Source organism: Pongo pygmaeus, chromosome 1, assembly GCF_028885625.2.
Source record: "Pongo pygmaeus isolate AG05252 chromosome 1, NHGRI_mPonPyg2-v2.0_pri, whole genome shotgun sequence".
NCBI classification, from domain to species: Eukaryota; Metazoa; Chordata; class Mammalia; order Primates; family Hominidae; genus Pongo; species Pongo pygmaeus.
In genome coordinates, this window is record NC_072373.2 from 36,529,815 (window position 1) to 36,554,270 (window position 24,456).

General features: G+C 43.4%; 2 protein-coding genes across 3 annotated transcripts in view; one reads left to right on the plus strand and one right to left on the minus strand.

The window, feature by feature from the left end:
- The first annotated feature begins 5,763 nt into the window (after positions 1-5,763).
- Positions 5,764-23,786, plus strand: SPATA45 (spermatogenesis associated 45). Its single transcript, XM_054482727.1, has 3 exons — positions 5,764-5,864; positions 17,761-18,075; positions 23,666-23,786. The coding sequence occupies exons 2-3, from the start codon at positions 17,799-17,801 to the stop codon at positions 23,683-23,685; spliced, it is 297 nt and encodes a 98-aa protein (XP_054338702.1). The 5' UTR covers positions 5,764-5,864; positions 17,761-17,798; the 3' UTR covers positions 23,686-23,786.
- The window catches only part of TATDN3 (TatD DNase domain containing 3), a 51,239-nt gene continuing 39,982 nt past the window's right edge, over positions 13,200-24,456 (minus strand). The window contains exons 10-11 of one of the 2 annotated variants that reach the window (XM_063672247.1): positions 16,902-16,937; positions 13,200-13,542 (exon numbers count right to left, since the gene is read on the minus strand). In XM_063672247.1, coding sequence (XP_063528317.1) covers positions 16,911-16,937 — 27 coding nt within the window. In that variant the 3' untranslated portion in view covers positions 13,200-13,542; positions 16,902-16,910. Of the gene's footprint in view, positions 13,543-15,017; positions 15,211-16,901; positions 16,938-24,456 lie in introns of those variants that run through there. The other variant, XM_054482686.2, reaches the window with a different exon arrangement.

The following is a 24,456-nucleotide window of genomic DNA, read 5'->3' on the forward strand; positions in this document are numbered from 1 at the left end:
AGAAAGAGAAAAAGAAAGGAAGGAAGGAAAAAAGGAGGGAGGAGAGAAGGAAGGAAATCTTGTTTTTAATTATTATTTTTTATTTTTATTTTATTTTATTTTATTTTTGAGACGGAGTTTCGCTCTTGTCACCCAGGCTGGAGTGCAGTGACGCGATCTCGGCTCACTGCAACCTCTGTCTCCTGGGTTCAAGCGATTCTCCCTCCTCAGCCTCTCAAGTAGCTGGGATTAAGGCACCCGCCACCATGTGAAATCTATTTCTTAAAAAAAAAAATCTTGGCCAGGCACAGTGGCTTACGCCTGTAATCCCAGCACTTTGGGAGGCCGAGGCGGGTGGATCACAAGGTCAGGAGATCGAGACCATCCTGGCTAACACGGTGAAACCCCATCTCTACTAAAAATACAAAAAATTAGCCGGGCATGGTGGTGGGCGCCTGTAGTCCCAGCTACTCGAGAGGCTGAGGCAGGAGAATAGCATAAACCCAGGAGGTGGAGCTTGCAGTGAGCCGAGATCGCGCCACTGCACTCCAGCCTGGGCGATAGAGCGAGACTCTGTCTCAGAAAAAAAAAAAGTCTTGCAAACTTCCAGAAGGAAGGGAAGGAGGGAGGGAAATCTATTTCTTTCTTTTTCTTTTCTTTTTATTATTATTATTATTTTTATTATTATTATTTTTTTTTGACACAGAGCTTTGCTCTTGGAGTCCAGGCTGGAGTGCAGTGACACAATCTCAGCTCACTGCAACCTCTGCCTCCGAGGTTCAAGTAATTCTCCTGCCTCAGCCTCCCAAGTAGCTGGGATTACAGGTGCCCACACCCGGCTAATTTTTGTATTTTTAGTAGAGACAGGGTTTCTCCATGTTGGTCAGGCTGGTCTCGAACTCCCGACCTCAGGTGACCCACCTACCTCAGTGTCCCAAAGTGCTGGGGTTACAGGCATGAGCCACCATGACCGGCCACCATTCTAATTTCTTAATCTTGTCTTCTTTCTCTGGCTTCAGTGGTAGATATTTATTAAGCAGTTTAAACATGAGTCATAATTTATATCAAATGTTTGGATGTATAACATAAAATGAACCTTAATCTCTGTCAAAAAAGATACTACTGGGAGCATTGTTTGGCTAGGAGTCAAGATGAGATTGAGCTACATTATGGGTGTGGAATGCCAAGTCAGAGAGATTTGAATAAGTAACACTTCAGCAATATGGGATCTGGACAGCATCCAGGAGCCAAGGTCCAAGATGCTAGTAGGAGTGATGTAGCTGTCCCTGAACAAAGGTTACCCACAGTTTACGAGCCTCAGAGGTTAAGATGCAAACCAGAAAAATGCTAGTGGATGTGCAGTCCGTAATGTTTCATGGGGAGGTGGGTAGCTTTGGGCAACCTTGCCTTCAGTTTACTCCTACTAGCATCAGACTCTGTCCACCTGAGCAGCAGAGGCTATATGGTTCTATTCTGTGAAAAGATCAAGTTGGAAATGGAGGAGTAGAGGAGAAGGCTGGAAATCAGAATCCTCCCACATGTATTCTTCCCTCCATTGAGACATTTTATTTGTATGTATTTATTCCTGAAAAAAAAAAAAAAAGAGTCCCAGGATTTTTTCTCCTGTGTTTTTGTCTTGTTTCTTCTCAGTCCATGATGCCAGTTGAGGTCATCAGTACAGCGAAACCAAACTGGTGAGATGGGAACAAATTATTCTGTCACTTTTCTAGATCTTTTTTTTTTTTTTTTTTTTTTGAGATGGAGTCTTGCTCTTGTCGCCCAGTCTGGAGTGCAATGGCGAGATCTTGGCTCACTGCAACCTTCGCCTCCCGGGTTCAAGAGATTCTCCTGCCTCAGACTCCCGAGTAGCTGGGATTACAGGTGCCCACACCACACTTGGCTAATTTTTGTATTTTTAGTAGAGATGGGGTTTCGCCATGTTGGCCAGGCTGGTCTCGAACTCCTCAAGTGATCTTCTGGCCTCGGCCTCCCAAAGTGCTGGGATTACCGGCGTGAGCCACTGCACCCGGCCCATTTCTCTAGATCTTCGAATTGTACATCAAATCTGGAGCTGATCGCTCCACACTTGTTTAACCTGCCTATGAGGTTCACAACAATTTTCCCAGCTCTGTGATCATCAATGACTTTGAATTCACCAATATAACCATGCTTCATCATCACAGTTAGAAACCAGACCATGACTTTAGAGCATGCCCTAATAAGAACCTGGCATGTGGGTCTCTTTTTGGCATTCATGCACACCATTATGGTGGCACAGAAAGATGATGAAACTATTTGTACATTTTTGTGTAAAGGTACTAGAGATTTAATTCTGCAACGGCAGAGTTTCCTGTCCTAAAATATCTCTGAGGATTTGCTAAGGCAGATCCTGCCTTTCATGTCTGGCTTAAAATTTACCTGTTGCGTGATTTAAATATAACCAATGTCAAATCACAACTAAATTTTCCATGTTACATCTGGTTCTTATTCCTTTGGGCATGATTTAATTTATCATATTAGCTAGTTGACATGTTGGCTTTAAAGATCATGAGATTCAGGCTGGGCAAGGTGGCTAACACCCGTAATCCCAGCACTTTGGGAGGTCGAGGCTTGTGGATCACCTAAGGTCAGGAGTTCAAGACCAGCCTGACCAACATGGTGAAACCCTGTCTCTACTAAAAATACAAAGTTAGCCAGCCAGTGCTAGCAATTTTAAAACTCTCTTTTATAATTTTTAACTGCTTAATTTGAATTGATTGAAACATGTACTATCTCTGTTCACCCCCACTTCACATATCCAGAATTGATCCAGGTTTTTAGAGCCTAAAGGCTTAATTTGGGGATGGGGGTGTTATTTAAGAAACTAATATCAAAATTAAAATTTAAAATGAGGTTGGGTGCGGTGGCTCATGCCTGTAATCCCAGCACTTTGGGAGACTGGGGCAGGTGCATCGCTTAAGCTCAGGAGTTCAAGACCAGCCTAGGCAACATGGCGAAACCCCTTCTCTACCAAAAAAAAATACAGTATTTAGCTGGGCGTGGCGGCGCATGCCTGTAGTCCCAGCTACCTGAGAGGCTGAGGTGGGAGGATCGCTTGAGCCCAGGAGGTCAAGGCTGCAATGAGCTGAGATCACGCCACTCCAGCCTAGGCAACAGAGTGAGGCCTTGTCTTAAATAAATAAATAAATAAATAAAAATAGAGAGAGAGAGATACAAGCCTTCAGAGACCCTCATATTAACTTCATGGTAAATCTGCCTCTGCTCACCCCTCCCACCTGTAGCAATTAATATCTTCATTTCCATATTTACTCTGAAAAAACTGTGCAACTGCTTCACATGTTTCCTCTTGATTCACTAATTTGTAACTCACTTACTGAAACTCTGATGAAAGAATTGAGTTAAAAAATAAATAGACCTCCTTCCCAGCCCTGGCCTGTTCAGAGCATCTACTACAGAAGGAGTCTTAAGGGTTTTGTATGTTTAAAGTTGAGAGACCAAATAGCTCCTGAAAACTGTAATTAGAGGGAATGCCATATGGAGACAGGGCACAAGGAGAACTCAAACCCCTGTAAACCAAAAATGAAATATTCTAAGCCCCCAATTTACTAAACAGATTCAACCTCCCACTTCAGCCTCCCAAATAGCTGGGATTACAGGTGCATGCAACCATACCCGGCAAACTTTTGTGTTTTTGTAGAGATGGGGTTTCGCCATGTTGGCCAGGCTGGTCTTGAACCCCTGACCTCAAGTGATCTGTCCACCTCACCCTCCCAAAGTGCTGGGATTAGTGAGCCACTGCAACAGGCCTCTAACACTTATTTCTGAAGTTTTTTTTCTTCCCTCCTTCTCGGAAGCCCCTTCCTCCCTCTCTTGTTGCCTTAAGGTACCTTCACCCTGGCTGGGCCCTATTGTTCTTTTATCAGTTTTTTGTTTGTTTCTTTAGCCTACATATGCTCTTCCACCTGGGTTATACAAATGCAGAGTTCATCCTAGTTCCATGCTGGGCCTTATTATTAACAAGAACTTTCTGAATCTCTTAAGATGTAGTGAAAGCAGATATACATAAACTATGTTGAACTAAACTGTATTTTCTAAAAGTAAATAAATGTGTTGGCTGGGAGCGGTGGCTCAGGCCTGTAGTCCCAGCACTTTGGGAGACCGAGCAGGAGGATGGCTTGAGCTCAGGAATTCGAGACAAGCCTGGGTAACATAGTGAGACCCTGTCTTTACAAAAAATACAAAAATTAGCCAGGCCTGGTGACACAAACCTATTCTTCCAGCTACTTGGGAGGCTGAGGTGGGAGGATGGCTTGAGCCCTGGAGGCGGGGGTTGCAATGAGCCAAGATCATGCCACTGCACTCTAGCCTGGGCAACAGAGCAAGACCTTGCCACCAAAAAAATAAAATAAATAAATGTGTTAAAAAATGCACTGCCCACCTTTGAAGGCAGCAATGGCACTATGAATGATCTGTAATTTCTTGAGTCAGCTTGTTTCTTGAGCTGCTCCTCCATGTAGTGAGTTAGTTAGTTAGTTTTGCCGGGCCCCCTTCTCCACATTGGAAACATTCCAGAGTGACCTGAAGATTTTTTTAAAAAAAAACTGGAGACCTCCTCTTCTTAGAAAAGAAATATATGAATAAAATAACTTTCCATGTAGCCTGGGCAACATGGCAAAACCCCATCTCTATGAGAAATTTAAAAATTAGCCAGTTGTGGTGGTCCACGCCTATAGTCCCAGCTACTCAGGAGGCAGAGGTGAGAGAACCACCTGAGTTCAGGAGGTCGAGGTTGCAGTAAGCCTCAATCACACCACTGCACTCTAGCCTGTCCGATGGAGTGAGATCCTGTCTCAAAAAACAAAACAGGCCAGGGAGGCCAAGGTAGGCAGATCACCTGAGGTCAGGAGTTTGAGACCAGCCTGGCTAACTTGGTGAAACCCCATTTCTACTAAAAATACAAAATTAGCCGGATGTGGTGGCGCATGCCTGTAATCCCAGCTACTCAGGAGGCTGAGACAGGAGAATCACCTGAACCTGGGAGATGGAGGTTGCCGTAAGCCGAGATCGTGCCATTACATTCCAGCCTGGGCAACAAGAGTGAAACTCCATCTCAAAAACCAAAACAAAACAAAAATAAACAACAACAACAAGTTCCTCATGTAAAATACGAAGTTTTAATAAAACCAATAAAGTAGCTACCACTTACTGAGTACTTACAATGAATCTTTAGATTAGAACTCTTCTTCATTGGGGCAAGGACCCATTTGTCCCCAGTATCCACAACAGCACCAAGCAGAGTATGTGCTCAAAACGTATCAGTACATGTAATAAATTGATGCCAGGCACAATGCAAAAAGCTTTACATGCATTCCTAATTGAATCTCAACTCCCTCCTCATCACTTACCACACATACAAACACACAGCTTGGTGAAAGCAGTATCTTTAGCCCCCATTTTACAAATGATGAAACCAATATTATGAGGGTTGAATGGCTGGGCCTTGTGATGCACACCTATAATCCCAGCATTTTGGGAAGCCAAGAGGAATTGCTTGAGCTCAGGAGTTCAAGAGCAGCGTGGCCAACATAATGAAACTGTGATTGCACCATTGCACTCCAGCCTGGGTGATAGAGCAAGACCTTGTCTCCAAAAAAAAAAAAAAAAAAAAAAGAGGGTCGAGTAATTTATATTTATCCAAGGTCACCTGGCTGGTAAGTAAATGATCTCTGACTCCAGAACCTCTCTTAACCAGGCTTCTATGAACAGAACAAAGTTGGAATGGCACTGATCAGAATATTCCATCACCAAGGTAGCATCCCAGTGGGCTAATCCACACCAGTGGACTTGAAACACGCTTTGGGTTGCTGTATGGTAGTATGTTAAAGGTAATTTATAATAATATACCTGTAGAAATAGTAATATATTTTCTCATACAGTCAATTCTTGTTATTATGATAGTTATGTTCTATAAAGTTGCCACAAACATTAAATTAGCAAATACTGAACCATTGCTCCTAGAAAGAATACGGCCGGCCCCCAACTTACAATGGTTTGACATACAATTGTTCAACTTTACGATGGCTCAAAAGCAATATGGATGGTGCAAAAGCAATATGGAAACCACAGTTTTGATCTTTTTCCCAGGCTAGTGCTACTAGTGCTATTTGGGGTAACAAATACATTTTAGGGAGTAGCCAAATTTGCAAATATGTAATCAATGAATAATGAGGATCTACTGTATATGCATGTTTAATATTTTCAAAACCTGGGTTGGGCACAGTTGCTCACACCTGTAATCCCAGCACTTTGAGAGGCTGAGGCAGGAGGATCATTTGACCCCAGGAGTTCAAGACCAGCCTGGGCAACATGGTGAAACGACATCTCTACAAAAAATGCAAAAATTAGCCAGGCATGGTGGTGTGTGCCTGTAGTTCCAGCTACTTGGAAGGCTGAGGTGGGGGGATCACCTGAGCCTGGGAGGTTGAGGTTGCAGTGAGCTGTGATCAAGTCACTCACTGCACTCCAGCCTGGATGACAAAGTGAGACCTTGTCTCAAAAAGAGAAAAAAAGAAAAGAAAAAAAAGTTTCAGAGCCCTTTTCAGTCTAATGCTCTCCCAACTGAGCTATTTTGGGCAGCCCTTCAAAGCCCCTTTTGTCACGTGCGTCCATGTGAACAGACCACCAAACAGGCTTTGTGTGAGCAACAAGGCTGTTTATTTCACCTGGGTGCAGGCGGGCTGAGTCCAAAAAAGGAGTCAGCAAAGGGTGGTGGGATTATCATTAGTTCATATAGGTTTGGGATAGGTGTACAAGGTACATTCTTAAGGGCAGGGGAGAATATTACAAAGTACCTTCTTAAGGGCAGGGGAAAATATATCGTATCAGTTAGGGAGGGGCAGGAACAAATCACAATGGTGGAATGTTATCAGTTAAGGCTATTTTCAGGTCTTTTGTGGATATTCAGTTGCTTCAGACCATCTGGATGTATACATGAAGGTCACAGGCGATATGATGGCTTAGCTTGGGCTCAGAGGCCTGACATTCCTGTCTTCTTATATTAATAAGAAAAACAAAACAAAATAGTGGTGAAGTGTTGAGGCAGCGAAAATTTTTGGGGGTGGTATGGAGAGATAATGGGAAATGTTTTTCAGGGCTGCTTCAAGCGGGATTAGGGGCAGCATGGGAACCTAGAGTGGGAGAGATTAAACTGAAGAAAGATTTTGGGGTAAGGGGTGATATTGTGGCCTTGTTAGAAGGAGCATTTGTCGTATAGAATGATTGGTGATGGCCTGGATGTGGTTTTGTATGAATTGAGAAACTAAACGGAAGGAAGACACAAGGTCCGAATAAGAGAAGGAGAAAAATAGGTATTAAAGGACTAAGAATTGGGAAGACCCAGGACATCTAATTAAGGAGTGCCCAAGGGGGTTCAGCATAATTATTTGCTTGGTTGGCAAGATTTTGGGCTCTATCCTTGAGTTTTTTTATGTTGTTGTATACCTGGCCAGATTGATTTAGGTAAAAATACTCTTCGTTTAAAAATATAGAGTCCTCTTTTTTTAGCAGTGAGTAAGTTGAGGCCTGGGTGATTTTGGAGGAAAGAGAAACACAAAGCCAGCAATTGTTTGTTAAAGAAGGATTAGAAACAGCTAGGAGAGAGTGAGATTGATAGTGTGGTGGAGATAGCTGGGGAGAGGTAGAGGGAGGCATAAGAACAGGAACCAGAATAAGAGTGAGTATAAAAGCAAAGAATAGGACTTCATCAGGGTGAAATTATTGGAGGGTACCTTGCCAGTGAAAATCTTCTATCCACTTCAAGAGAGACTTAAGGGTGGTGATTTGAGGTAAAACCAGGAGCTACTAAATACCAACAGCCTGAGAAATTGCTTGGGTGATTTGACTAATAAAGGCCGGTCCATTATCAGACTGTATAGAGGTGGGAAGGCCAAACAGAGGAATTATGTCTGACAGAAGGGAAGAAATGACCGTGGTGGCCTTCTCAGACCCTGAGGGAAAGGCCTCTACCCATCTAGTGAAAGTACCTCCCCAGACCAAGAGGTATTTTAGTTTCCTGACTCGGGGCATGTGAGTAAAGTCAATTTGCCAGTCCTGGGCAGGGGCAAATCCCCGAGCTTGATGTGTAGGGAAGGGAGGGGGCCTGAACAATCCCTGAGGGGTAGTAGAATAGTAGATGGAATACTGAGAATTGATTTTCTTGAGGATAGATTTTTCACGATGGAAAGGAAATGAGAGGTTCTAAGAGATGGGCTAGCAGCTTGTAACCTACATGGAAGAGATTATGAAATGACAACAGAATAGAATGGGCCTGTGAGGCTGGAAGGAGATATTTTCCTTGGTCCAAGAACCATTTGCCTTATGTGGGAAGAGATTGATAGGTGGAAGTTTCAGTGGGGATGTAGGTGGGAGTGACCAATGAGAAGGAGAAAAACTGGCCATGAGGGACAGAAGTTGGAACTCTAGCTCTTGCTTTGGCTACCTTATCAGCATAAGTGTTGCCCTGAGTGATGGGATCTGATGCCTTTTGGTGGCCCTTGCAGTGAATGACTCCAGCTTCCTTTGGAAGTAAAGTGGCCTTGAGAAGAGTTTTTATTAAAGAAGCATTAATGATAGAGGATACTTGCGTAGTGAGGAAACGTCTTTCATCCCATATAACAGCATGGTGGTGCAGGATATGGAAGGCATATTTAAAGTCAGTATAAATAGTGATGCATAGTCCCTTTGCAAGAGTGAGGGCCTAAGTTGAGTCTATGAGTTCGGCTTGCTGAGAGGTAGTGGAGGGTGGCAGAGCAGTAGCCTCAGTGATAGATGTAGAAGATACAATAGCATAGCCTGCCTTTGCTGATGAGTGGCGATTAGGCCTGGTGGAACTGCCATCAATAAACCAAGTGTGATCAGGGTGAGGAACAGGAAAGAAGGAAATATGGGGAAATGGAGTGAATGTCAGGTGGATCTGAGAGATACAGTCATGGGGGTCAGGTGTCGTATCAGGAATAATGTGGGAGGCCGGATTGAAGTCTGGGCCAGGAATGATGGTAACTGTGGGAGACTCAATAAAGAGTGAGTATAGTTGAAGGAGCTGGGGGGGCAGAAAGTATATGCATCAAGTGTGAGAAGGAAAATAGATTTTGAAAGTTATGGGAACTGTAGAGAGTAAGTGGAGCATAGCTTGTGATTTTGAGGGCCTCTAAAAGTATTAAAGCAGCAGCAGCAGCCGCACACAGACATGAGGGCTAGGCTAAAACAGTAAAGTCAAGTTGTTTGGACCGAAAGGCTACAGGGCACAGTCCTGGCTCTTGTGTAAGAATTCCGACCACACAGCCCTGCACTTCAGCTGTGTGTAATGAAAAAGTTGGGATGAGTTAGGGAGAGCTAGTGTGGGAGCAGCTTTTAGGGCTGTTTTTTAAGGAATGGAAAGGAGAGTGGGGAAAGGATTTAGGATTTATGGAGTCAGCTAGGTTGATCTAGAACAGAATAATGGGTTGTGGAGGGAGATATTGAGGATAGGAGAGTATATGGGTTTGGCACTATGGGGTGGATAGGCAAGACAATTTGGTTGATAAGGCGCAGATCCTGAACTAACCTGTAAGACTTGTCTGGTTTTTGGACCAGACCTTTCAAAGTCATGAGTTAAACATATTACTTATCTCCATTTAAGAGATTGTAAAATTGGATGAATTAACAGTTGAAATTGGCCTGTTCCTATGTCACACACAGGACCAGTTTCACACAGTTTCACCCAAACAGTCACATAGGGCCCTTTGCTCAGAAGGGTCTCACAATTGGCTTAAAGTTTTACTGTCATTACCTTAAACATCTCCATTGTTTGTTAATAAAGCGTGCAGCATTTTTATTTTCACTGGACCCTACAAATTATGTAGCCAATTCTAGTCACACAGCAAGTAAACAAGATTAGAAACTGGGGAGAAAAGAAAATACTAAATTATTTACTTATCAAATTGAACAAAACTTTTTTCAAAGTACCTATTTAATATGATAAAGTTACCACTTATTGAGGGTTGGTTGTATTAAGCTCTTGGTATTTATTAGCTCATTTAGTCCTTATGACACTCTGAGTTGGATATTATTTTCTTTACTTTTCTTTCTTTTCTTTTCTTTTTTTTTTTTTTTTTTTTTTGAGACAGAGTGTCGCTTTTGTTGCCCAGGCTGGAGTGCAATGGTGTGGTCTTGGCTCACCGCAACCTCTGCCCCCAGAGTTCAAGCGATTCTTCTGCCTCAGCCTCCAGAGTAGCTGGGATTACAGGCATGTGCCACCGCGCCCGGCTAATTTTGTGGGGTGTTTTGTTTTGTTTTGTTTTGTTCTGTTCTGTTTTGAGATGGAGTCTTGCTCTATCGCCCAGGCTGGAGTGCAGTGGCGTGATCTCGGCTCACTGCAAGCTCCGCCTCCTGGGTTCACGCCATTCTCCTGCCTCAGCTTCCCGAGTAGCTGGGACTACAGGTGCCAGCCACCACGCCTGGCTAATTTTTTTTTTTTTTTTTGTATTGTTAGTAGAGACAGGGTTTCACCATGTTAGCCAGGATGGTCTTGATCTCCTGACCTCGTGATCCGCCCACCTTGGCCTCCCAAAGTGCTGGGATTACAGGCGTGAGCCACCGTGCCTGGCCGAATGGGGTTTCACAATGTTGGCCAGGCTGATTTTGAACTCCCGATTTCAGGTGATCCACCCACCTAGGCCTCCCAAAGTGTTGGGATTACAGGCGTGAGCCATGGCACCTGGCCTGGATATTATTTTCATTTAACACATAAGGAAACTGAGGCCCAGAGAAGGTAAATAACTTAAACAAGACCATACAGTTAGGAGGCAGCATAGGTAAAATATTAATCAAATCTTTTTTACTTAAAAAATATACTTGTACCACTAGACTCTATTACTGTGTCTATTTTGTTTTATTTAGCTCCAGTTGTCAGGTAACTTGTAATAAGAGCTTGAATTTTGTGATCTTCGTGGTGAACTTTTAACTAAGACATCCATGTTATCCATGTTTTATTTGCAGTTCACCTATAAAATAGGCTTTTATTTTATTTATTTTTTTTTTTTTGAGACCAAGTCTCATTCTTGTCCCCCAGGCTGGAGTGTAATGGCGCGATCTTGGCTCACTGCAACCTCTGCCTCCCAGGTTCAAGTGATTCTCCTGCCTCAGCCTCCTGAGTAGCTGGGATTACAGGTGCCTGCCACCACACCTGGCTAATTTTTGTATTTTTAGTAGAGTCCAGGTTTCACCATGTTGGCCAGGCTGGTTTCGAACTCCTGACCTCAGGTGATCTGCCTGCCTTGGCCTCCCAAAGTGCTGGGATTACAGGCATGAGCCACTGCACCCAGCCTAAAATGGGCTTTTAACAAAATATAAATTAACTCAGGCCGGGAGTGATGGCTTACGCCTGTAATCCCAGCACTTTGGGAGGCCGAGGCAGGCAGATCACTTGAGGTCAGGAGTTCAAAACCAGCCTGGCCAACATGGTGAAACCCCCTCTCTACCAAAAATACAAAAAAATTAGCTGGGTATGGTGGTGTACACCTGTAGTCCCAGCTACTCAGGAGGCTGAAGCACGAGAACCGCTTGAACCCAGGAGGCAGAGGTTGTAGTGAGCCAAGATCACGCCACTGCACTCCAGCCTGGGTGACAGAGTGAGACTCCATTTCAAAACTAACAAACAAAAACAGGCACTTGACAAACTGACCTTTTTATTTTTTATTATTTTATTTTATTTTTTTGAGAGGGAGTGACGCCCAGCCTGGGCGACAGAGCAAGACTCCTCAAAAGAAAAAAAAAAAAAAAAGAAAAGTATCTCTTCTTTGCTTATTTAGGAATGAAAAATTGATAGCTCTGGTAGCTTTCCTAAAACAATGTGTGTTTGTGTGATTTCTGTCACTTCAATGTGTTTCAAAGCGTTATAAAAATAAACCAAAAACAACCTAAATTCTAGCAATAAAAAGAATAATTAATGTCAGGCACAGTGGCTCATACCCGTAATCCCAGCACTTTGAAAAGCTGAGGCGGGTAGATCGCTTGAGCTTAGGAGTTTCAGCCCAGCCTGGGCAACATGGTGAAACTCTGTCTCTACCAAAAATACAAAAAAATTAGCTGGGCATAGTGGTGTGCACCTGTGGTGGTCCCAGCCACTCAGGAGGCTGAGGATGGAAGATCACTTGAGCCTAGGAGGCAGAGGTTGCAGTGAGCCAAGATCATGCCCCTGGATTCCAGCCTGGGTGACAGAATGGGACCCCATCTCAAAAGAAAAAAAAAAAAAAAAAAGGACAGATGGTGTCTGCCACTCCAAAAGAATGTAAAAAGACTTACAAACATTAGCTGGGTGTGGTGGTGCATGCCTGTAATCCCAGCTACTGGGGAGGCTGAGGCAGGAGAATCGCAAGAAACCAGGGAGTCAGGGTTGCAGTGAGCTGATATCGCTCCACTGGACTCCATCCTGGAGACAGAGACTCCGCCTTAAAAAAAAAAAAAAAAAAAAGAGAGAGAATTTAAAAGGTGAGCGCGGAGCCGGGTGCGGTGGCTCACACCTGTAATCCCAGCACTTTGGGAGGCCAAGGCGGGCAGATCACGAGGTCAGGAGATCGAGTCCATCCTGGCTAACACGGTGAAACCCTGTCTCTACTAAAAATACAAAAAAATTAGCCGGGCTTGCTGGCGGACGCCTGTAGTCCCAGCTACTCGAGAGGCTGAGGCAGGAGAATGGCGTGAACCCGGGAGGCGGAGCTTGCAGAGAGCCGAGATCGCTTCCCTGCACTCAAGCCTGGGCGACAGAGCGAGACTACGTCTCAAAAAAACAAAACAAAATAATTTAAAATTAAAATTAATTTTGTTTGTTTGTTTTTGAGACGGAGACTCGCTCTGTTGCCCAGGCTGGGGTGCAATGGAGCGATCTCCGCTCACTACAACCTCCACCTTCCGGGTTCAAGTGATTCTTCTGAATCAGCCTTCCAAGTAGTGTTATACCCAAGCGAGTTAGAGAAAACGCCACTCTTTGAGACGAATTAAGAGTCCTTTATTTTAGCTGGCGGCCAAGAGAGGGCTTAATGCTCCAAAATTCTCTCGGGCCCCGAGGAAGGGGCTTGATTAACTTTTATACCTTGGTTTAGGAAGGGGAGGGGAACTCAAATGCAATAATTCTACAGAAGTAAAAACATGCAAGAATGAAAAAAACAAATGGTTATAGAGACATAAACAATTTAAAAGACAGATGGTTACAAAAAAGGCAACGGAACCAGGTGCAGGGCTCTAAATCCTTCATTAGAGTTAGATATAGATGCTATACTGGACACGGACTCAAGGCTTTATGTTGTTATCTCTTTGAGCAAAATCCTGGGAACTTCATACATTGTTCGTTCCAGTACCTTATCAGTTAATTGGGCTCCTTTGAAATGCTGAGGATCTGCTTACACAGGTTAACTCCTTGAGGAAGGGGGTTGGGTAAGGAGCCCTTAATGTCTTGTAAATCAAGGAGCCAAAAGGAGTTTGTCCGGCTTTCCCAGCCAAGGGAGAGTCTTATTCATATGGGAAACAAGGCTGGGTAATTAAGGCAACAAAAAGGGAAAATTCGAAAGTAGCGAGTTAGAGTAAAAACAAGGTTAGGCATTACAGTAGCTGAGATTACAGGCGGGCGCCACCATGCCTGGCTAAATTTTGTATTTTTGTAAAGACAGGGTTTCACCATGTTGGCCAGGCTGGTCTTGAACTCCTAACCTCAGGTGATCTGCCCACCTTGGCCTCCCAAAGTGCAGGGATTGATTACAGGCATGAGCCACTGCACCTGGCCCACTAAAATTGAATTTAAAAAAAGAAAAAAATTATAAATTCACATGATAGACTATTACATTATCAAATATTACATTTTTATTACTAATGACACATATGTAAAGACATGAAAAATTCTCACAATAACTATATTAAAGTGAAAGAAAATCAAAACTTGTAAGTAATATATACTATTTATTCATTCATTAAAATACTTATCAACCACCTGATATTCATTAGGCAATGTGCTAGGTACTCAGCCCAATTTTACGTAAGAGCTTTATTGACTGGTCATTGACATACAATGAACTGTCCATGTTTAAAATGTATAATTTGATGTTTTTGACATATGCATACACCCAGGAAAGCATCACCACAATTAAGATAATAAACATATCCATCAGCCCCAAAGTTTATTCATATCCCTTGTAATCCCTGCCACCCTTGCTGCCTGCCTTTCCCCATTCCCAAGCAACCATTGATTTTCATTTGTCACTGTAGGGGACTTCATATTTCCTAGCATTGTTTTTTTTTTGTTTTTTTTTTTTGACACAGAGTCTTGCTGTGTTGCCCAAGCTGGAGTGCAGTTTTGTGATCACGGCTCACTGCAACCTCCACCTCCTGGGCTCAAGCCATCCTTCCACCTCAGCCTCCTGAGTAGCTGGGATTACAGGCAGGTGTCACCACACCTAGTTAAGTTCTTGAATTTTTTGTAGAGACAAGGTCTCATTATATTGCTTAGTCTGGTCTTGAACTCCTGAGCTCAAGCAGTCCTCTTTCCTCAGCTTTCCAAAGTGCTGGGATTACAGGCGTGAGCCACCATGCCTAGCCTAATATTTCCTAGAGTTTTATATGCATGGAATCGTACACTATACATTCTGATTTGTCTGGCTTTTAAAAATTTTGTATTTTTTACTCCACATAGTTGTTTTGAGATTCAGCCATAATATTGTGTTTATCAACAATATATGAACACTACTTAAAAATATATATTGATGAATTAGCATCTCAGGTAAAAGGAATATATTATATACATATAATATATAAATATATTTTATAACTCAGTGTCCACTGTGCACATATACCACAATTTATTTGTTCTGCTTTTGATGGACATTTGGGTTGTTAGAACTTTTTGGCTCATAAAAATAAAGCTGTGGGCTGGGCCTGGTGGCTGTGCTCACACCTGTAATCTCAGTACTCTGGGAGGCCAAGGCAGGAGGATCCCTTGAGCCCAGGAATTCAAGACTAGCCTTAGGAACATAATGAGACCTCATCTCTACAAAAAATAAAAACAAAAATAGCCAGGTGTGGTGGCCTGCGCCTGTATCCCAGCTACTTGGGAGGCTGAGGTGCAAGATGGCTTGAACCTGGGAGGTCGAGGATGCAGTGAGCCGTGGTCACACCACTTCACTCTAGCCTGGGTGACAGAAAGAGAACCTGTCTCAAAAATAAAGAAATAAAAATAAAGCTGTGTAAAAACAACAACAACAAAAGTTTTTTAAAAAGCTGTGATGAACATTCATGTGTTAGTTTTCATATGTACAGATACATTTCTTTATGCATGTGTGTGGAGAATTTCATTGCTCTAGGGTAAATACCTAGGAATGGATCAAATGATAGGAGTATGTTTAACTTTTTAAGAAACAGCATGATTATTTTCCAGACATTGTTCCATTTTACATTCTCACTAGCAGCATCTGAGAATTCCAGGTCCTCCATATCTTTGCTAACACGTGGTTTGGTCAGTCTTTTTCATTTCAGCCATTCTAGTGGTATGTAGTGATATCTCATTGTAGTATTGATTTACACTTTCTTAGTGACTGATGATGATGAATGTAATTTTTTTTTTTTTTTTTTTTTTTTGAGACAGAGTCCTGCTCTGCCACCCAAGCTGGAGTGCAGTGCTATGATCTTGACTCACTGCAACCTCTGCCTCCCGGGTTCAAACAATTCTCCTGCCTCAGCCTCCTGAGTAGCTAGGATTACAAGTGCATAGCACCATGGCCGGTTAATTTTTTTTTGTATTTTTAGTAGTGACAGGGTTTCGCCATGTTGGCCAGACTGGTCTCAAACTCCTGACCTCAGGTGACCCATCCACCTCGGCCTCCCAAAGTGCTGGGATTGCAGGTGTGAGCCACCGCGCCCGGCCCCATTTCTTTGTCTTCTGGCTTATGTTATTGCTTGATGAGGAGTCAGCTGTTGGTCCAATTGCCCCTCCTTTTATTCTCTGGTTGCTTTTAAGATTTTCTTTTCTTTTTAAGTTCACTGTAATCTCAGCGTGGGCTTTTTAAAAATCCTAATGGCTATTGTTTGAGCTTCTTGAGACTGTGGACTGTATCATTTATCAGTTCTGAATATTTCTCTATCTTTCCAAATCTTGCTCTGTCACCCAGGCTGGAGTGCAGTGGCACAATCTCAGCTCACTGCAACCTTCACCTCCCAGCCTTAAGTGATCCTCCCACCTCAGCCTTCCAAAGTGTTGGGATTATAGGCGTGAGCCACTGCGCCTGGCCACTTTATTTTATTTTGTTTTTTGAGATGGAGTCTCACACTGTCCCACGGGTTGGAGTGCAATCACGTGATCTCAGCTCACTGCAACCTCTGCCTCCCGGGTTCAAGCGACTCTCATGCCTCAGCCTCCTGAGTAGCTGGGATTACAGGTGCCCGCCATCACGCCTGGCTAATTTTTTGTATTTTTAGTAGAGATGGGGTTTCACTATGTTGGCCAGGCTGGTCTTGAACCCCTGACCTTGTGATCTGCCCACCTTGGCCTCCCAACGTGCTGGGATTACAGGCATGAGCCATAGCACCTGGATGCCACTTTTTAAAAATAAAATCCCTTTGGATACTTATTGGGAAAGTAACACCCAAAATATTAATGGATGTCTCTGGATCGAGAGTAATTTTAACTTTTCTACTTTATGTTTTTCTGTATTTTCTTAATTATCTACCATGAATATGTATTATTTTTTATAATCATGTATTAAACATGTATTATTTATCTATTACATTATTAATATATGTAATAAACATGTATTATTTTTATAATCAGAAGAAATAATAAATGCTTCTAAAAGCAAAAAACAATGCATAGTATAATTTTCAAAAACAATAATATATCCTCTTACCATATCTTTTTAACCTTTGTTTCCCCTGAAGAAAACCTAAAAAACAAAAAATAAAACCCTTAAGAAACAATAATAAAAAGTGAGGTGTGGCCGGGCGCGGTGGCTCACGCCTCTAATCCCAGCACTTTGGGAGGCCAAGGTGGGTAGATCACAAGTTCAGGAGTTCGAGATCAACCTGGCCAATATGGTGAAATCCCCGTCTTTACTAAAAATACAAAAAAAAAAAAAAAATTAGCTGGGCATGGTGGTGCATGCCTGTAATCCCAGCTACTCGGGAAGCTGAGGCAGGAGAATTGCTTGAACCCTGGAGGCGGAGGTTGCAGTGAGCTGAGATCGAGCCACTGCACTCCAGCCTTGGCAACAGAGTGAGACTCTGTCTCAAAAAAGAAAAAAATTTTAAAAAAGTGAGGTGTGCTGTCCAGGCATGGTGGCTCACACATGTAATCCCAGCACTTTGGGAAGCTGAGGTGGGTGGATCACCTGAGGACAGGAGTTCGAGACCAGCCTGGCCAACATGGCGAAACCCCATCTCTACTGAAAATAGAAAAATTAGCCGGGCATGGTTGTGCGTGCCTGTAATTCCAGCTACTTAGGAGGCTGAGGCACAAGAATCACTTGAATCTGGAAGGCGGAAGTTGCAGTGAGCTGAGATCATGCCACTGCGTGCCAGCCTGGGTGACAGAGCAAGACCCTGTCTAAAAAAATAAGTAAATAAAAAAGTGAAGTGTGGGTTGGGAGGCTTGGTGGTGGTTGTGGTGTTATTTTATAGAAGTAAAAAAGAGAAACTGGTAAACGTGATTGTGAATACTGGCTTCTGAGTCAAAAAGACAATCGAAAGTATTTTTTCATTTGTTTGTAGGACAGCAAGAATCACTTGACAATTGGTTTGTGAGCATAATGGCATCTATAAACAGAACCACTGAAATAATTAAAAAACATGGAGTAAGCAAACAACATCTCCTGGAGGAGATAAACAAAAAGCGTGAATCCAACTGCTTGGTGGAACGAAGCAATCAAGTCAGCTTACTGAGAGTTCAAAAGAGGCACTTCCCACGTGCTTATCAGTCCTTTACTGATACCACAACCAAAGAGCCTGTTCCCGACAGTGGCAGGAGCTCCTGGGTCAAGCTGAGTCTCCTTGCTCACACAGAGAGAAAGCACTTTCCACCAAAAAGTAAGAAGTTATCATAAGATTTTTTTTTTTTTTTTTTTTTTTTTTTTTTGAGATGGAGTTTTGCTCTTGTCGCCCAGGCTGGAGTGCAATGGTGCGATCTGAGCTCACTGCAACCTCCACCTCCCAGGTTCAAGCGATTCTTCTGCCTCAGCCTCCCAGGTAGCTGGGAATACAGGCGCCTGCCACCACACCTGGCTAATTTTTTTGTATTTTTTAGTAGAGACGGGGTTTCACCTTGTTGGCCAGGCTGGTCTCAAACTCCTGACCTCAGGTGATCCACCCACCTCGGCCTCCTAAAGTGCTGGGATTACAGGCATGAGCCACCACACCCAGCCTATGATAGGATTCTCTTTTTTTTTTTTTTTTTCGAGACAGAGTTTTGCTCTTGTTGCCCAGGCTGGAGTACAATGGCACGATCTCAGCTTATAGCAACCTCCATCTCCCGGATTCAAGTGATTCTCCTGCCTCAGCCTCTCGAGTAGCTGGGATTACATTCATGCACCACCACGTCCGACTGATTTTTTTGTATTTTTAGTAGAGACCGGGTTTCTTCATGTTGGTCAGGCTGGTCTCGAACTCCCGACCTCAGGTAATCCACCTGCCTTGGCCTCTCAAAGTGCTGGGATTACAGGCATGAGCCACTGTGCCCAGCCCATGATAGGATTCTTAACTAATTTATAGGAAGGATTTGAAGGTATTCCTAAGAATTAGGAAGAATTCCTGGGATTGAAAGAGGTCCCTGAGTATTGCCCTGGTATAGCATAAAGGCAATCTGTTTGAAGGTAAAAAGTGTCATTAAACTAGGCTGGTGGATTGTAAGATCTATTATAGACCAGAGACGCTCATTTTTTTATGCATACAGAATCCCAGACCCCAGCTTCAGGCCATCTCATTCAGTAGGCTCTAGGGAGGTGCCTAGAAACCTGCATTCTCAGCAGACTAAGGTGATGCTGATGCCAATGGCCTGAGAACCACATTTTGATAAGAGTTGTTATAGTAATTACAATAGACCACAAAAACTTCAGAAACCTGCTATCTCATCAATTTCTCTGGCCTTTACAAACATTTCATGTGCAAAATTGAGGTGCAGTTGAGATCCTTTTGATGACAAATATCACACAAAAAGCCCTAATAAAACGTGGAGGGGCTGGGCGCGGTGGCTCACGCCTCTAATCCCAGCACTTTGGGAGGTCAAGGCAGGCGGATTACCTGATGTCAGGAGTTTGAGACCAGCCTGGCCAACATGGTGAAACCCTATCTCTACTAAAAATGCAAAAATTATCTGGGCGTGGTGGCACGCACCTTTAGTCCCAGCTACTTGGGAGGCTGAGGCAGGAGAGTTGCTTGAATCACAGAGGTGGAGGTTGCAGTGAGCCGAGATCATTCCAGTGTACTCCAGCCTGGGTGACAGAGTGAGACTCCTTCTCAAAAAAAAAAAAAAAAAAAAAAAGTGGATGAAGGTTGTTGGGGGCAGGGGATGGCATGGTGGTGATGGTGGTGGTATTATTTTATAGGAGGAAGAAGGGGAGCTGATAAATAACTTCATTGTGAATACTTGTTTCTTAGTCTAGGCAGGGAGCTGAGATAGCATTTTTTCATTTATTTGAAAAAAAGAGAAGGGGGTGTGTAATCATATCTAATACAACCAACAAATTATTAATTTAGATCAGAAACAAAAGAATCACCACACTTGAGATTTCACTTCTTTGATGTGGCTGTGACTTTACACTTGCCTAGTGCTCTTAGGAAGTGGAGTAGAGTGTGATACAGTGTGGTGTAGAAAGCTGAGATTCTCCACTGTGTTTAGAGTTAATTTGTAACAGTCATGTGTTTGTTTTATTCAAAAATAACTCTAGGGCTGGGCAAGGTGGCTCATGCCTATAATCCTGGCATTTTGGGAGGCTGAGGTGGGCGGGTCACCTGAGATGAAACGAGGAAGTATTACGTCTCACTTTAAATCAAAAGCTAGAAATGATTAAGCTTAGTGAGGAAGGCATGGCAAAAGCCAAGACAGGCCAAAAGCCAGGCCTCTTGTGCCAATCATTTACCCAAACTATCAATGCAAAGGAAAAACCCCTGAAGGAAATTTAAAATTTCCTTTAGTGAAAACATAAATGATAAGAAAGCAAAACAGCCTTATTGCCGATAGGGAGAAGGTTTCAGTGATCTGGACAGATCAACCCAGCCACAATATTTCCTTAAGTCAAAGCCTAACCGAGAGCAAGGCCCCAACTCTCTTTAATTCTGTGAAAGCTGAGTCTCTCTGTCACCCAGGCTGAAGTGCAACGACGTGATCTCAGCTCACTGCAACCTCTGCCCCCAGGTTCAAGTGCTTCAGCCTCCCAAGTAGCTGGGATTGCCTGCCACCACGCCTGGCTAATTTTTTTTTTCTTTTTCTTTTGTATTTTAGTAGAGATGGGGTTTCGCCATGTTGGCCAGACCGGTTTCAAACTCCTGGCTTCAAGTGATCCACCCATCTTGGCCTCCCAAAATGCTGGGATTATAGGCTTGAGCCACTACGCCCGGCCAGGAGACCATTATTCTAAGTGAAGTGACTCAGGAATGGAAAACCAAATATTGTCTGTTCTCCCTTATAAGTGGGAGCTAAGCTATGAGGATGCAAATGCATAGGAATGATATAATGGACTTTAGGAACCCCAAGAGAAAGAAAGGTAAAAGAGGGGCAAGCGATAAAAGACTACATGCTCGGGTGATGGGTGCACCAAATTCTCAGAAATCACCACTGAAGAACTTACCCATGTAACCAAAACCCACCTTTACCCCAAAAACTACTGAAATAAAAAATAAACAAAAGAAACCACCCTATCTAAGCAGCACTCCTCAACACTCTATAATCCCTTACCCAGCTTTCTTTTTTACCACAGTGTTTATCACTCCCTAATGAAGGCTAAGCTCCTTGAAGGCAGGGATGGTATCTGCTTTTTTCACTACTTTATCCTCAGTCCCTAGAACAGTGTCTGGCACAAATTAGGAACTCAGGAAACGTTTCCTGGCTGATTGAATAAATGTTGGGACATGGAAAAACTTACCTCATTCCTCTCAAGACCAATAGCTATGTCCTTGGGCAATGGCTCACAAACTTAAGAGTTTCTCACAGCAACCTTAGTTGGTTGCTGTGGAATAATCTTTAGAAATGCAAGAGGGTAATAATACAGTAATTTTGCTGGACATATTCCATAAGAATTGGAAGGCACTGTACTCTTCCTTTGCATACCTGTGCAAGAGGAAGAAACACTCATTTACTCTTTATTCATTCAACGAATATATATAAGTGCTTACTTTATGTCAGGCACTCTTCTACGTGCTTGTCAATACAGTGATGAATAAAATCTTGCCTCAAAAAGCTTAGGTTTTGGTGTGCTGGCTCACGCCTGTAATCCTAGCACTTTGGTAGGCTGAGGCAGGAGGATCCCTTGAGCCCAGGAGTTTGAGACCAGCCTGGGCAACACAGAGAGACTCTTCTGTGTTCCTAAAAAAAAAAAAGCTTAGATTTCATTGGGTAGAGAGCCAGATAAACAAGTTAAAAAACAGTACATTTCAGCCGGGCACAGTGGCTCACGCCTGTAATCCCAGCATTTTGGGAGGCTGAGGCGAGTGGATCACCTGAGGTCAGGAGTTTGAGACCAGCTGACCAACATGGTGAAACCCCACAAAAATTAGCGAGGCATGGTGGTGCATGCCTGTAATCCCAGTTACTCTGGAGGCTGAGGCAGGAGACTCACTTGAATCCGGGAGGAGGAGGTTGCAGTGAGCAGAGATCGTGCCACTGCACTATAGCCTGGGCAACAAGAGCAAAATGTCTCAAAAAAAAAAAGAGAGAAGTAAATATCAGATCAGATAGTGATAAATGGGTAAGAGCTATGGGGAAACAGAAAACAGCAGGGTGGGGGATAGGAAGTGTTGATTGGAGGGTGTATTGCTGCTCATATAACTATATGGGGATTACTATCCAAGGCATGAGGGATGACCCAGGACTCCTGGGTTCCTTGAGGAGTCCAGTGTAAACAGGGATAAGGGACAGAATGAGATTAGTCCTGATGGTCGAACCTAGCGGTGGTCTAACCTGGTGGGGAGGCCTGTGTGTTGAGGGGAAGTAATGTTACAGATTTTGCATAGAGTATTTGGAGTTCTGGGTGCTCCTCTTTGCTTCTATTAAGAGTGACGTGAAGACTAGGAAAGAAGTTCTCTTAGTCAGAGATTTCCAGGCCCTCTTTTTCAATCTTCCACTTGGAGATGTGGAGCCCAAAAGAGGGGCAGTTTATTTAAATATATAGAATTAAAAACACCTGTGTTCAAGTTTTGCCTCTGTCATTGACTAGTATCATGCTTTTAGTAATTTGAGGTTTTTTGTTTTGTTTTGTTTCGTTTTGAGGCAGAGTCTTGCTCTGTCACTGGGGCTGGAATGCAGTGGTGTGATCACGGCTCACTGTATCCTCAACCTCCTGGGCTCGAGCGATCCTCCTACCTCTCAGCCTCCCGAGTAGCTGGGACTATAGGCATGTGCCACCATGCTTGGCTAACTTTTGTATTTTTTTAATAGAGTCTGGGTTTTGCCATGTTGCCCAGGTTGGTCTCAAATTCTTGACCTCAAGCAATCTGCCTGCCTCAGCCTCCCAAAGTCCTGGGATTACAGGCGTGAGCCACCATGCCCAGCCATTTGGTGTTTCTTCTTTCTTTCTTTTTTTTTAATTTATTGAGATGGAGTTTCACTCTGTCACTTTGTCACAGGCCGTAGTGCAGTGGCTCGATCTTGGCTCACTGCAACCTCTGCTGCCCGGGGTTCAAGAGATTCTCCTGCCTCAGCCTCCAGAGTAGCTGGGATTACAAGTGTGCACCACCACACCGAGCTAATTTTTTTTTGAGATGGAGTCTTGCTCTGTCACCAGGCTGGAGTGCAGTGTTGCGATCTCAGCTCACTGCAGCCTCCACCTTCCGGGTTCAAGTGATTCTCCTGCCTCAGCCTCCTGAGTAGCTAGGACTACAGGCGCATCCCACCACGCCCAGCTAATTTTTGTCTTTTTAGTAGAGATGGGGGTTTCACCATGTTGGCCAGGATGGTCTCCATCTCTTGACCTCGTGATCCGCCCACCTCAGTCTCTCAAAGTGCTGGGATTACAGGCGTGAGCCACCGCGCCTGGCCGCCATTTGGTGTTTCTTTTTTTGGAGACGGAGTCTCGCTCTGTCGCCCAGGCTGGAGTGCAGTGGCATGATCTTGGCTCACTGCAAGCTCCACCTCCCGGGTTCAACCGATTCTCTTGCCTCAGCCTCCTGAGTAGCTGGGACTACAGGCGCGCACCACAACGCCTGGCTAATTTTTGTATTTTTTTAGTAGAGACGTGGTTTCACCGTCTTGGCCAGGACGGTCTTGATCTCCTGACCTCGTGATCTGCCCACCTCTGCCTCCCAAAGTGCTGGGATTACAGGTGTGAGCCACCGCGCCCAGCCCATTTGGTGTTTCTAAACCTTAGTTCCTGTATCTGAAAAACAACACTCTGCCCTCCAGGGTTATTTTAAAAACCGTGAAATGTATTATAAGTTATATAACAAATGCTTTTTTTAATTTTTTCAGATAATGCCATATTTGGATAAAGTGCATCTCCAGAGACACACAGAAATACATTCTCTTTGATTCTTCTTCAGTGTGTCTAAATTATTTACAAATTATTAATTACAAACAAAGCTAAACAAAAGTATTCACTAGATCCCTCAAAAAACATTAAGTCACATAAAACATATTATATCTTTATTCATTCCATTCTATCATTTAGACTTAGATGATTTGAAGAGAGGATTTGAGTTTTTTAGATACTTTCAAACATGAATACTGAAGAGTTTAGTTTACAGTGATCCCTTTTTTTTTTTTTTTTTTTTTTTTTGAGACGGAATCTCGCTCTGTTCCCCGGGCTGGAATGCAGTGGCATGATCTCAGCTCACTGCAATCTCCACCTCCTGGGTTTAAGCTATTTTCCTGTTTCAGCCTCCTGAGAAGCTGGGACTACAGGCACATGCCACCATGCCCAGCTAACTTTTGTATTTTTAGTAGAGATGGCATTTCACCATGTTGGTCAGGCTGGTCTTGAACTCCTGACCTCAGGTGATCCACTCGCCTTGGCATCCTAGAGTGCTGGGATTACAGGTGTGAGCCACCATGCCCAGGCGATCTTCTCCTTAGTAATCTAAAATGTTTAAATAATAGTTTATATTTGTTTCTGTAACTCAGTGGAATATATTAACCAACCCCACTGATCAGGTTGAAGGCTGGAAAGTTAACACTTGCTTCTAAATGATAGATTAACTTCCTCTGTTAAAGTTATAGTTTTGATTATTTGAATAAGGAGATATTTGAGAGGCTAATATAAG

Bases quoted from the DNA above. Each gene is read 5' to 3' on its own strand.
- SPATA45 (XM_054482727.1), top strand. From the start codon at position 17,799: ATGGCATCTATAAACAGAACCACTGAAATAATTAAAAAACATGGAGTA. The intron at 18,076-23,665 runs GTAAGAAGTTAT...TAATTTTTTCAG, and splicing joins AAAGCACTTTCCACCAAAAA to ATAATGCCATATTTGGATAA.